General features: G+C 44.8%; 1 protein-coding gene across 2 annotated transcripts; it reads right to left on the reverse strand.

The window, feature by feature from the left end:
* Positions 1-4,787: 4,787 nt before the first annotated feature.
* Positions 4,788-12,584, reverse strand: MUL1 (mitochondrial E3 ubiquitin protein ligase 1). Of its 2 annotated transcripts, none has more exons than XM_019541517.1 (5): positions 12,541-12,584; positions 11,979-12,124; positions 10,194-10,281; positions 9,196-9,316; positions 4,788-6,981 (listed from the first exon to the last, which is right to left on the reverse strand). In XM_019541517.1, the coding sequence occupies exons 2-5, from the start codon at positions 12,096-12,098 to the stop codon at positions 6,243-6,245; spliced, it is 1,068 nt and encodes a 355-aa protein (XP_019397062.1). In that variant the 5' UTR covers positions 12,099-12,124; positions 12,541-12,584; the 3' UTR covers positions 4,788-6,242. The 2 variants fall into 2 exon arrangements, with proteins under 2 accessions (XP_019397062.1, XP_019397063.1); XM_019541518.1 differs by lacking the exon at positions 12,541-12,584 and adding an exon at positions 12,222-12,415.
* Between the last annotated feature and the right edge of the window lie 355 nt (positions 12,585-12,939).

A 12,939-nucleotide genomic window follows, 5' to 3' on the forward strand; every position in this document is an offset into this window, starting at 1 on the left:
GCACGTGGAGAAGAGATGAGGGAGAAGGAAGAACAGACTGGTTGTGGCTTGTGTTTGGAGGGCTTTATTGTGATGTCCAGAGCTTGATTTCCTATGATCACAAGGGGCTGGACTTGCTGACCCAGGTTGGCCCTTCCAGGCTCAGGTGTCTCATACTAAATTCTGCTGCTTCGTCCAGTCTGAGAGAGAGAGAAATCTTAATTACTTGTGTTGGATTCTAATATGAACTAACAGAGAAAGCCAGGGCATCGCTGTGCTCATAAAATACAGGTCTACAGCAATTTTCATCATGAAGGATTTCCAAACACCTTAAAAACCCAAGCCGTTTCTACAAACTGCACACAGTAAAGGGATCCTTTCATTCTCACCCAACTGCAGCCATCTCTGGGGACAGGACATGGCTCTAAAGAGCAACACAAAAGTTTAGGGAGGAAAAAAAACCCACACTTCTCTGAGCAAAACCACAAGAGGAAGCTGCTGAGGGGTTTAGGAAATGAGGCTGTCAAGGATGACTAAGAAATGAGCTCAGCACTTCAGGATTCGTTATATAATCCCCGTTAGCACCCTTCTCCACATGGCTCATGGATTTTGCTGTGCTCTGCAACTGAGGCAGGTGGCTGGGGGAAGTGGGGAAACAAACCCTCATGTGAAACGCTGATGGGTACAAGAGGATCACAGCAGTGGGAGTGGAAGTGTCTTGTGGTGGAACAGAAATAGCCCTGAGTGACAGCTCCCTCCTCACTGCCACTCCTCATAATAGCACTCCCTACTCTCATGTCCCACTTCCTCTGCCTGCTCCCACCCTCCCTAGGAGGCGGCAGCCTGTTAACAGGTACTGTGGCCAGGGCTGCAGCATTGCCTTCCTGAAAACGCTTGTTCCAGCAAAAGTGGTGGGATGGCTGCACAGTGAACGTATCACGGTAATACAGCACCATCTAGGGTACGGAAAGGACTCCGCACGGCAAGCTGCCGTGGAAAACACGTAGCCATACCTCTTCTGACTGTGAAACTCAGGAACATGTTGAGACAAGCAGGGAATATCTGATTTAGGAACAAGCTTCTGTCTTATTACTTGGAAAAGTCTATTACACGGTTATTCTTATGCAAGAGACATGTCATCTTTGGTTTGGTAGCAGGAGGACAAATAAAACCCTATGCGGAGAGCACCAGAACTGCAAGAGGTAGAAAGATCAGCTTGGAATCGGCTTTATTTAGTCCTTGGAAAGGTTTGCAATCACTGACAAAATTCTAACTCTAAAGGACCTACTGTGTTCCTTCCAGACCAGGCTAATGGGAATTAAATCCTGAAGTCAAGGGCACTCCTAACATAGGACAAGTGGCCTATCGTAAAGTCCAAAGAACTTCAAATTAGACTCAAGCCACAAAGATTACCACAGAAGCGGCAACTTGATACAAAACAATTAAAATACCCAGGCAATTTTGCGAGTTCTTTTTAAAAGACGTATTCCCTTAGACAAGCAGGTGTTGCCTTGCTACTAGGCCTTGCGGATAATGCCATCATTGCTACATCCATCACTGCATCAGTGAGTTGTCACAGATTTGCCTTTTGGCTTTGCAGCAAGCTGGGAAGGACTGTGATCAAGACCCTACTATCTTGGTTTACTGGGCATGGGGACAGAAGCAGGAGGACAGCAAGACCCTAACACACTCTTACTGCATTCAGATGTCTCTTCTAATGGGGAGTTGCATCTCTAATTGGTGTCCCCTTCAACCTCCAGTCTCTGGTAACAAGAAAAAGCAAAATAATTGGACCAGGCTTGTGGCTTTGCTGCTGATGCACTGTTTCAGCATGTGATCCCACCTATCACTCCAGACATACCCCTTTCCAGAAATATACCATTGCTAGAGAAATAGCAAGAATTTTGCTTTGAGAAAAGACCAGGTTTAGCCCTGGAACATTCTTGCAATGAAAATCAACTACCCATTATTTTAGTGAGAAGCACAAGGAACACTGATCCCGTGCCTGCTTTGCAGGGGCAGTTAATGCTATTCCCCAGGCTGATATAACTATCGCTGCTGCAACACAGGCATGTTTTGGTTCAACCTAGGTAACACTTAGCTAGGAAAGGGAACCTATAATTCGCTGTCTGTTCCAGCAGCTGAGAAAAGAAGATTGTTTTAAAAGCAGATGAACTAATAAACAAAAAGCCAAAAAAAAGTTCTGATCTCTCTGAGCAAAGGGAAGGAACCTCCAGCAAGGACTATAAAACTCCTGTTCTTAAGTACACTGACAGCAGCAGAAAGTGCACCGGTCGTGCTGTGCATGCCATAACCTTCAATGATGTTGGTTTAATGTGCACAGTGTAGCCATCACTGTAGCACAACGTGTATCTGGGAGTGAGATAACGATGAAACAGCTGGACAGGAAGTGACTAACAAGTACATCTGGGAGCTGCAAGGAGTTTGTGGAGGCAATAAAATGGAAATTATTTTGTCCCAAGTCTGATAAATGTCTCAGCCCACTTCAAACCACATGCAATTCTGCCCTCCCCTTTCCCTTATACTGTCCAAAGTCCTGGATTAAGTATCATAATAAAATTCCACGACAACTACACCAAGCTATATGGCTAATAAATGAAGAGCCCATTATGATCAAAGGGCAAAATATAGCTAGTTTCTTACGCCACCAAACTATAGTCCTTCTTCTTTGGTACCTTGCTATGCACCAGAGAGGACCAGTACCCTGAGGCAGACAAACCAAGGCACAAGAGAGATGCTAGTTAGCACAAGTAAGTGGGGGAGGACAAGGAGTCATTGGAAGTTTTGTCCCAATAATGTAGAGCAGCTCAGGGGGACGTGTAAGGTCTCACTCACTCTCTCCTGTACATCTGTAATACACATGCACACAAAAGGATCTGCTGAAAGCCCTTTTCCTTCCCTGCTAGGAGAGCCAGTTAAATGCTGGATTTCAGCAAAGAAAAGGTGGAGTTGGTTACAGAGGTACCTAGCTTAGGGAGATGGGGGCCAGCAAGTAGCTTCCCTTAGCAAAGCAGACCAACAAAGGCATGCCACAAATGACCGGTGGTAGCAAAACATCAGGAGCCAGGATACAGACCCAAACTGGAAAAATCCTTGGTAGTCTAGGCTCACACAAACCCACATGCCTCAGACCTTGTGCTGCCTGTTGAGTCTAAGGACTGTCATTCTTCTTTTCCTGTTGTTGCACTAGAACCACACGGCAAGGGCGAGGTAACAAAGTGGCCTGTTGCTCAATCACATCCATTGACTACAGCATTGCCACTTTAAGGCAAATCTCTACGCTGCTCAGCTGGATTGCTTGTCCTGTTCTTGACAAAGCAAACATCTACCATTTATCTACAGAAGAAGATCAGGAAAAGGCTGATGTAGGGGTGAAGGAAAGAAGACAAAGATGGATGGACAACCCAATTAGAACGTCTTGTACCTAAAAAGCAAGGGCTTGGCAGACTCCTGGTGCCCTGTAGCTGCAGAATGGGAAGGGAAGAGTGCTTTGAATGAATTAAGTAAAGGACTAGCAGCCAAAATCTCAGAGGTCTTGGGCAAGTTTCAGCTCTTTGTGTTCATTACCTTTCCTGTAAAGTAAGGCTACTTCTTCAGGTTGTTTGAGGTAACACCACAGTTGCAATGACACAAAACCTCAGTCAGGCTTCTGTCTCTACACAGGAAACCCACACAGAAGTAGGATCCTCCAGTGTAGGCCATATGGAGAGTGGGAGCTGGACTCCATCCCATGCAGCACTGCTTCATCCTGCACTACTACGAAGAAAACCATCACCTGTCACCACATAAACTAACAAAGCTGAGGACTACACCAAGCTTCACACCAGCCAAGCAGATGACTGTGTAGACGCAAAATAATGAGCTGGATCCAGTGCACATTATTTTATTTAGAATTTTCCATTTGTGCCTACCAGGGACACTAGAACTACTTGAACTACTAAAATACGACTGGTAAAAGCCTCAAGTCACCCAACTAAAAACAAAACACCACCGAAATGAAAGACACCATCCTAGAAAGCCATGGCAGCCCTAAGACAAGCTCCTTGTAAGTTAATTGACTTCAAACCAACAACTTCCCTTCTTGCTAACTAATCTAACCAGCTCCATTCCCTTAAACACTAACTCCTGTTATATATGAGACAAACCCTGGCTCACAACCGACAGAAGAGGGTCACTGGCAGAAAACAGGAAACGTTGACCTCCTTAGTGACATGCAGGATCATAGAATCACAAAAAATGAGGGTTGGAAGGGACCTCAGGAGGTCATGTCTAGTCCAACCCCCTGCTTAAAGCAGGACCATCCCCAGCTAGGTCCTCCCAGCCAGGGATGGATGTCAAGCCAGTCTTAAAAACCTCCCAGGATGGAGATTCCACAGTCTCTCTGGGTAACTTGCTCCAGTGCTTCACCACCCTCCTACTGAGAGAGCTTTTCCAAATATCCAACCTAAACCTCCCTTGCTGCAACTTGCTAACACAGTAGTGTTAGTCAATGAGATCATGTTACATAGATCAGTACCTTCTGCCTGCCTGAAGTGAGTTTTAAGAGAAGGATCATCTTTATAGACCTGTCGTGAAATGCTCTCCTCAAAAGGACAGTTTAAAAAGAAACAATCTTCTTCTTTATACTACAGACCTACATAGTAATTGAAGGTGTTGGATGTGCTGAAATTATTTGTAGGTATTTCCAACAACCCACCCACTGAAGATCTGATGTCCTTCAAAGGAAATACTGAATTCTGTGTCACCTTGATCAACTATGGCTGCTCCTCCATTTCAGAGAGTCATAATCTCTTTGGCAGATAAGTTTTTATTTCGTACCATCACTATTACAAAGAGGTGCAGTGTGGTAGCAGCAATGTTTCATCTTATGCTGGATTCAATGCGCGACGAGGAGCGCTCCTTTTTGCAAATCTTAACCTATAATTCTGAGGGTGATTTATGTTCAATCAGTGTGGCTTATGGAATCAGGAGGGAGCAAAAAAAGGCATAATGGTAAATTTCAAAATACATTACATCAGAAAACTGATCTCACTCAAGATTATCCTTTAGAATAGTCTTGTCACGATGTTGCTGGGCCAATCTGTTTACTTGTCAGACCAGACAGAAGGCAAAAGAAATACATATGTACAAAGACAACACAAGAATCTTGCAGGATATAATCCTACTACTGCTTTTGTCAAGTGGAGGGGGTGTCACTTTGCAGTAGAAAGTAGCAATGTTTATTATGAGCTTGCCTTCAGAGTCAAAGACTTTCATAACTGCACCCCAAAAATTACAACAGATTCTATTCGCCTTTCACATTTGATCACTTCTGTCAGTCTATCATCTCTGCTCACGCTCCAACGGGGACATAGTTGAAACAAAAGAACGCAAGACAGAAAACAGCTTCCCGGCACATACTGTCACCTGTGCCCTTCAGATTCATTTCAATAATCCACATCCAATTTATTTTTTACAGTATAGATGCTTCTTATTTTTTCCACCTGACTCAACTGAACCTAGACTAGCCTTTTTCACTTTCTAGATCTCAAGCTGTGTATGGATTTCCAGGGCTGCAGAGGAAAGGTTAAGGGTCAGCACAAATTTTTTTGTGAAGGTGATGGGGAATTGGGAGAGAGCAACAGAACTGTAACTGTTCACTCAAATTAAAGTCATATGAAGCACTGCATGAGCCCTTTAAAAAAAATCCCCTAGCACTACATTCAGGCTGTGAAACTAGCTGACAGCTTCACTTGAACCTTGCTACTGACAACAGTCATTTATAATGTATGAAGCTCTTCCCGATTAAAGCTTTTTTTTTTACCCCAGATACTTTTGTCACTGGAACATGCAGCAAACTGCACAGTGATGGCAGCCCCAGTTATAACAAGACAGTAATCCTTAAATGCAAAAATCAAGACTATGGAGATACCAACCCTAACAAACAGGAAACTGGCAGCACGATAGGTGGGGGGGAATTAACCTAATTTTTGGAGACCGCACAGAGCACCCTGAAGGCCTATGGAGTGCAATCAAAATGAAGCTGGAGCTACCTAAAGACTTACTCTCTACTAGATTATAGCCCCTGGGATAGCTCTGCCTCCTCAGTCAAGTATCTGTGGGGTTCTGGGTATCCAACTAGCTTCCCAACCTGCTCTTTATTACACTCAACAAATTTCAGCCCCAGGGACAGCAGCTGCCCAGGGCCAACTGCTGGCCTGAAAGCAGAAACATTTTACACACAGCTGCTCAGCCAAGAAGGTTTAACTGTTGTATAAGGGAACCACCCGGGTGATGTCCTGCCTGCAAATGGGGCATTTTTTTGGTTCTGGAAGGGCCTGGTAGCACTCGTCACATGAGCAGACATGCCCACACTCCAGGAAGACGCAGGATTTGATGTTACTCAAACAAATGACACAGGCATTCTTGATAGTCTCCACGCCTTCCCCACCCTCCAAGTTCATTTCCCGCACATGCCTCTCCCAGGTCTGCCTGAACTCCTCTTGCATTTGTCGCAGGCGCTGCTTCTCCCGACGGTGCCGGTACTGCTTCCTCAGGATGAAGAAGAGTGTGGCACAGGTGGCGAAACCGAAAATGACTGTCAGGATTTTCCAGAGCTTGACTCTTGATTCTTGCTTCTGGAGCAAAGCCTCAAAGCCCAAGCTGCTCAGATAGTACTGCATGCCCTGCTTGGGGGGCTGCAGCTTAATAAGGCTGTTATCGAGGACCAGCTCTCCCACCCCTGTTAATGTTGCTCCGATCTTCAGCATCTCTTCCGTTTCCTGGATGCCTTTGGGACGTTCCCCACTAATGTAATGGCCAATCACATCTGTGAAGGACTGGATGGAAGGGTGAAACTTCTCATACACTGTCTCCAAGCTGATTTCTGCAGCATCCATGGGCTTCATCACCCTTACTGCCACACCACCCGAGTCATCATGAGGCACCAAGTCAAAGGCAGTTGTGTTGGTTCTCTGGTGAATGATCTTTTCATAGTCGTTCCTGGGAAAGGATAAATGAGAGAAGTGAAGCCAACACAGACCATCACCTGGCTTATCTGATGAGCAAAAGCATCAGTCGCTTCACTGTAGATAACAGGTAGCAGGGAAGTAGGCATCTAATCTGCTCTGTAAGGGTTTTGGTAAACATATATATCATTTTCAAGCCTTATGAACACCTGTGCAGCAGAGTTAAATGTTCTTCACAAGTTACGCTAAGCATTAAGCAATTTCTCTTCAGCACCAGGAAAAAAGTAACACTGCACAACAGAAATTACTTCTAGTCTTAAAGGAGTGATAGCAACGTTGCCCCTCTCAGATGTATGAGGGATACCACTGACATACTGAGGCTCAATAACACCAAATAACACAACTGGAATTTCTGCAACTTTCTATTCTTGCTTTAATTTGTTCAGCTCTGACAGGGAGTTCGGGCAAAAGTGTTTTGTTAGTATTGTTTGGATCAAATTTAGTGCTTGCCCTCAGCAAAAGTTTCTTTGGGTTGCAATAATTTTAAAGCTGTTTCCTTTTGCAGTGGCATTGTCCAGAAATGGGCATACAGCCCTCCTTTTATTGTAACAGTTCTCCTTCTCTCTTCCCTATTAAGCAAGGGGATGCTGAACTTCTAGCAGCTTGAGCATGACACTCAGCTATATCTAATGCCATCTAATCTTCCAGATGTGTTTGCAACTTTGAAAATTGTTGTGTCACAAGAAGCACAGCACAGCACAGCACAGCACAGCACCGCACCAATTTTAATACACATAATCCGATTAAGTGAGGTTTTGTCTAGGCTCAAAGACTGCAGTGATGCTCTAGTTCAGCTATGTCTGCACCCAGCTGCAGGTACTGAGCCTAGAGAATCATGCTGTCACAAGATTTATCATTTGAATTACATGACAAATCTGTTATTAAGACCTCATTTTACCCAAGGGATATTACCCAGTTCCTGCCATTATTCAATAGGAACAACCTACAGCTGTTGACAAAGGCTCTTAACCTAGCTAGCTTGGATTATTGTAATTCTTTACTTTCTAGAGCCCCTGTGTATATTCTATTAAGGTGGTAACTCACCCAGAACAAAACAACGTGTAGTGTATTTAACAGCTATACTGGAGCAGCAACACATTCTGAGGGCTGAATCTTTACACTGGCTTGATAAATTCTGCATTGATTTTAGAGTTTGCAATTTAAAGCCATGAGGCATGACCCCATTCACCTGTATGACTTTGCTGCCTCATACTCCATGTAGTTCTGTGCTCTCTGAGAAGGCCATATGTTTGAACAGCTTTAGTTAAATACTTAAAACCACAGGAGAAAGGGTGGTTAGTAATGATTCTTCCCAACCCTACAAATAAGAACATCCTTCTAGATGTAAACAGCTGCTGATGTATCCTAGAGTTTAAAAGCAAGCCAAGAAAGCAAATATGCCTTATCTATTTATTTACACCTACTGACTTGAGGCTTTATTGTACAGCATTCAGGCTTTGCAAGTAGTATACTCCCCTAAAGCTCAGTTTGTTTCTAGTTCTACTGCTAAGAACATAAGAACTGCCATACTAGGTCAGACCACAGGCCCTCCTAACTTAATACCCTCTTTCACAGCAGCAGACAGTGGTTTTTAAGGGGAAGGGTGGCAGATGACAAAACGAAGAGCAATGGTCTCAAGTTGCAGTAAGGGAAGTTTAGGCTGGATATTAGGAAGAACTGTCTCACTAGGAAGGTTGTAAAACACTGGAACAGGTTACCCAGAGAGGTGGTGGAAACTCCATCCTTGGAAGTTTTTAAGACCCAGCTAGACAAAGCTTTGGCTGGGATGATCTAGCTGGGGAAGGTCCTGCTTTGAGCAGGGGGTTGAACTAGATGTGACCTCCTGAGCTCCCTTCCCACCCTCATTTTCTATGTTTCTATGATTCTAAATCCAGTAGCAAGCCCTAGTGTTATTCAGTAGACTCGTTATCAAGCCTTTCTGGGTAGAGCAAGATATAAATGTAAATACTACTACTAAACTGAAGCTGCACTACCAATTTTTCTCCCGATTCCTTTTTTTGGGCATGTGTTTTCATCATAAAGCCAACAAAGGGTGCACAAATATCTGGATATTTTCAGACAAGGTTCTTTGGGTACCCGTGATATCTTCGGTTAGACCAACTAAATAGCTACAGTCAACAACCTCAAAGCATGGATATTTTTGTGCTCTGAAGAAAGAAGGACTTACCAGAGATGGGTTGTTCGATTCCAAACCATTTTATGCTCCTGTAGCGTCAGTCTCTGAATTACGCCCTTGTAATTGTCCACAAACTGGCTGTTGAGAGTTTCTTTAACAGAGCGCACAACACCTGAAAGAGACCGACGGAGCCATGCAGAACTGTAAAGGCCTTTCTACAACGTGTTGTTATTGTTGAACATTATTTATTTTTTAGTATAAATAAAATTAGCAATGCCAGAGTTAATCCTACTATATAGTAAAAGAATGCTATGGATTAGACAGTCAAAGATACAGGTACGAGGATCTGAGATTTAGTGCTTAGGCTTGCTAACCACCACCCAGGAAAATAAGGCCTATTGTGTCAGATGGCAGTGGACACAAGGTAGTCAGGAAAACAAAGACACTGTTCTAGAGTGGCTACTAGGTTTACCTTTTAATGGCTATCCTTTATTTTGTATCTCTTTGGGATTATACAGCCCTAGAACCTGGGAACTATTTAGCATATGTATATGCTGAAATGGAATTCCATTACCCTTTTGAATTACATTTATGAATTCAGGGTTTTCTTAACCACATTTTGATTCAGCTACTTGAGAGATGCTGGAAAAGAGTTGTTTTTCTTAAGAGAAGGACAAGCCAAAAGGAAGAGACTGGTAACCCTTTAATGCAGTGCCTCCCAACCTTTTCTTGTACCAGGACTCGATGGCCAGTACCAACCCAGCGACTTTACTCCTGACCCACTGCCCCCTGTACGTGGGGTGGAGGAGAGGAGTGTGTGTGGGGGATGGGGGCCCCCAAGCAGCCCCTTGAAGGCTGGAACTCTCCCAGCATGCAAGGGAAAAGCCATGGTTTCCCACATTTTTCTCCTTTAAAGGAGAATTCATCTTGTTGATCCCTTGTTAAAGTTTGCTTTTGACCCTTTCATATATTCTTGCAATCCACTTTTGGGTCGTAACTCATGGGTTGAGAAACACTGCTTTAGTGGACTAAATGCTTATGTACATTACCTTCAATAACGGCATATGGAACACATTTTCCTGGTGCTTCCCTAAGGATATTCTTCAAGTCTTGGTCTAGATTAACTTTCTTTGCACCCTATATAAACAGAGAAACACACGGATGAGTAATTATAGACTAAAGGGGTGTTATATACGAGATACAAGGAAGATTTCTCATTGATGACTAATTTCTGAAGATCATCAACTTGAAGGGAGAAAGGAAGATTTTGAGAAACAAAGGCCAGTTTCCTGCTGTTTCACAGTAGCTTTTTAATCTTTTTTCTACTCCCATTTTATTACTCTTATTAATTTTACTAATAATGCCTTCTTAGTTATCACTTTTCATCACATATCAAAGTACTCTATAAAGCAGGCAAGTGTCATCCTCTTTATTTTGCAAATGGAGCATCTGAGGCAGAGTTAACACTATAAAGTGACTTGTTAAAGTCACTCAGTAGGCCAACAACACAGCTGGGAATAATATCCAGGGGCATGTCTACATGAGACACTTAATGCACAATAGACGGATTGACTGTGCATTACAGTGTCAAGACAAAAAATATACTATTAGGCTAAGACACACTAGTTTTAGCCTACTGCGCATTAGCCATCACGAAAAAATGTGGGATCATACTAATACGCAGTATAGCAACCTACTGTGCATTTACTATCATGAAAAAATGTGGAATCATACTAATGTGCAGTATGGCAGCCTACTGCGCATTTATTTAGTTCAGGCAGTCCTCTACTTACGTTTTGAGTTGCAATGTTTTGTACTTACAATGTTTCTAAATTGACACCCCGTTTCAACTTTACAACGCCAGTTTTGACTTACAATGCTTGATCCAATGCAATGCCATAACAGCAAAAAAGTCTGCTGTGTCGCTCATCTCCCTGGAGAACATCTGTCCAAATTTCCTTGGACACTTTCTTTAAGAAAGCAGACAAGGCTCCAGAAAAACCTGTAGCCAAGACTCCTGAGAAGACTCCAGTCAAAAACCCTTCAAAAAGTCCAGCAAAGTCACCTCAAAGAAGTCCTTCCAAATCAATATGATTGCTATTTGCTATATAAATATATTAAGGTAGCTAAATTACTCATCTATAATTGATCCAGTACAAAATTCTGGGGTATTTTAGGTGAAAATAGGGTATTGGCCTTGGTTAAGGAACTAAGCCTCCATTTATAACATTGTTTCTTGGGAAAATTGGTTCCAAGTTGCAACATTTCAACTTAAGACACAGTTTTCAGGAACCAATTGTGTCATAAGTCTGAGGACTGCCTGTACTTCCTTTTACAAGTAAGCACTGCACATTAGTGAACATGTAGACATGCCCAGAGTCTCCCAAGTCGGAGCCCTGCAGCCTGCTGATCAGATACCCTGAACACTTTCTTCCTGACACCTTAAATCAGCCACTGGGAATTACTTGCATCAACGCAACTCTCCAAACACACAATCTCAGCGAGCTGTTTTGGGGTTTTTTTCTTCATACCAGCCAATACAGTTAATACAGTGAAGCAGTCCTATACCAGTGTTAACATATGGAATGTACAAAAGGAAACACCGTTGGGAACAGGAGAAATGCTCAAGGTTCCCGAACAAACCTGGGAGCTAAAAACAAACAGTTCAGACAAATGGACACAGAACGTTTCAGTGAAGAGAGGCATCCAAATAAACGGTCGTTAAACCGCACAACCCCTCCACCCTTTTAGATGCTGTTGTTAACACCTTAATGTCCTAATTGGGAAGGCAGCACATCTTGCCATCAAAAAAATGAAACTTCCCCGCAACTGACCTTGAGGCTATGGGCCACTTTGGATTTCTGCCGGTAAACCGAGTACAGAATCGCCGTGAGTGCCGAACTGGTGACCAGGAAAATGACCTGGCCTGTCGAGGGGCGCCCCCCGCTCTCCATCACGAACAGTCAGACCTCGCAGGTGCCTACGGAGGAGGAGGAGAAGAGGGCGGTTCTTGTCGATCAGCTCGTTGCAGACAAAACCGTGCTCGCGTTGCCGGGCTTTGCGGCGGGCGCGCAGACCTCGCAGTGGGGAGCTTGCGAAGACCACGTTGACAGTGGATTTAATCTGAAAATACACACGACAGAACCAGGCGCCGTGTTGGGCTGGGATGTGTCCTGGCCCAGCGCATCCGACTGATCCTCCGGCCCGGAGCCGGAGGCGCCGGTTCCCGTATGCCCGGGGGCTGCGGGGGGAGGCGAGCTCCGGCGGAGAAACGAGCGACGCCGGCGCACTGCGGCCCGGCTGAGGGCAGGGGCGGGCAGCGCAGCGCAGCGCAGCGCGGCACCGCGGGGGAACCCACCTGCCCACGTGCAGCAGGAGGACACGGTACACACTCACCGCTCCGCGGCCCACCCGGGCAGGCTCTGCTTCCGGCGTCGCCTGATGACGTACTGGCTACGCTCTGCCCGCGAGCAGTAGAATCCTGAGCCAAAGCCATAGAGAGGCAGGCTAGAGGGGACCCCTGGGGGCCTCCAGGGCCCCTCCCCTCTGGGACTGAGCTGTCTGCGTCCCCTGCCTACCTTGGCCCAGGGGCTCAGGGCTGGGGTCCTGCCCCTCCCGGCTTTGCCCCTGGCCCTGGCCGTGCTGGCGTGGGAGAGTGTACCCTTGGCCATCCTCTTAAGACAAATCTAGGCACCCAAACCCAATTTTGCAATGTGGTGTCCATATTTTAGACGTGTAAATCTAAGTTGAGAGGCAGATGTTCAGAGGTGCTGAGCTGTGAGTCCCGCAGAAGAT

Source organism: Crocodylus porosus, unplaced genomic scaffold (assembly GCF_001723895.1).
Source record: "Crocodylus porosus isolate Cpor-Errol unplaced genomic scaffold, CroPor_comp1, whole genome shotgun sequence".
Classification (NCBI taxonomy): domain Eukaryota; kingdom Metazoa; phylum Chordata; order Crocodylia; family Crocodylidae; genus Crocodylus; species Crocodylus porosus.

What these genes read in the sequence shown, in the direction of transcription:
- MUL1 (XM_019541517.1), bottom strand. Translation starts at nt 12,098, where the DNA reads ATGGAGAGCGGGGGGCGCCCCTCGACAGGCCAGGTCATTTTCCTGGTC. An exon ending in AAGTGGCCCATAGCCTCAAG is followed by an intron (nt 10,282 to 11,978) that starts GTCAGTTGCGGG and finishes CTGTTTATATAG; the next exon opens with GGTGCAAAGAAAGTTAATCT. An exon ending in TCCATATGCCGTTATTGAAG is followed by an intron (nt 9,317 to 10,193) that starts GTAATGTACATA and finishes GGTCTCTTTCAG; the next exon opens with GTGTTGTGCGCTCTGTTAAA.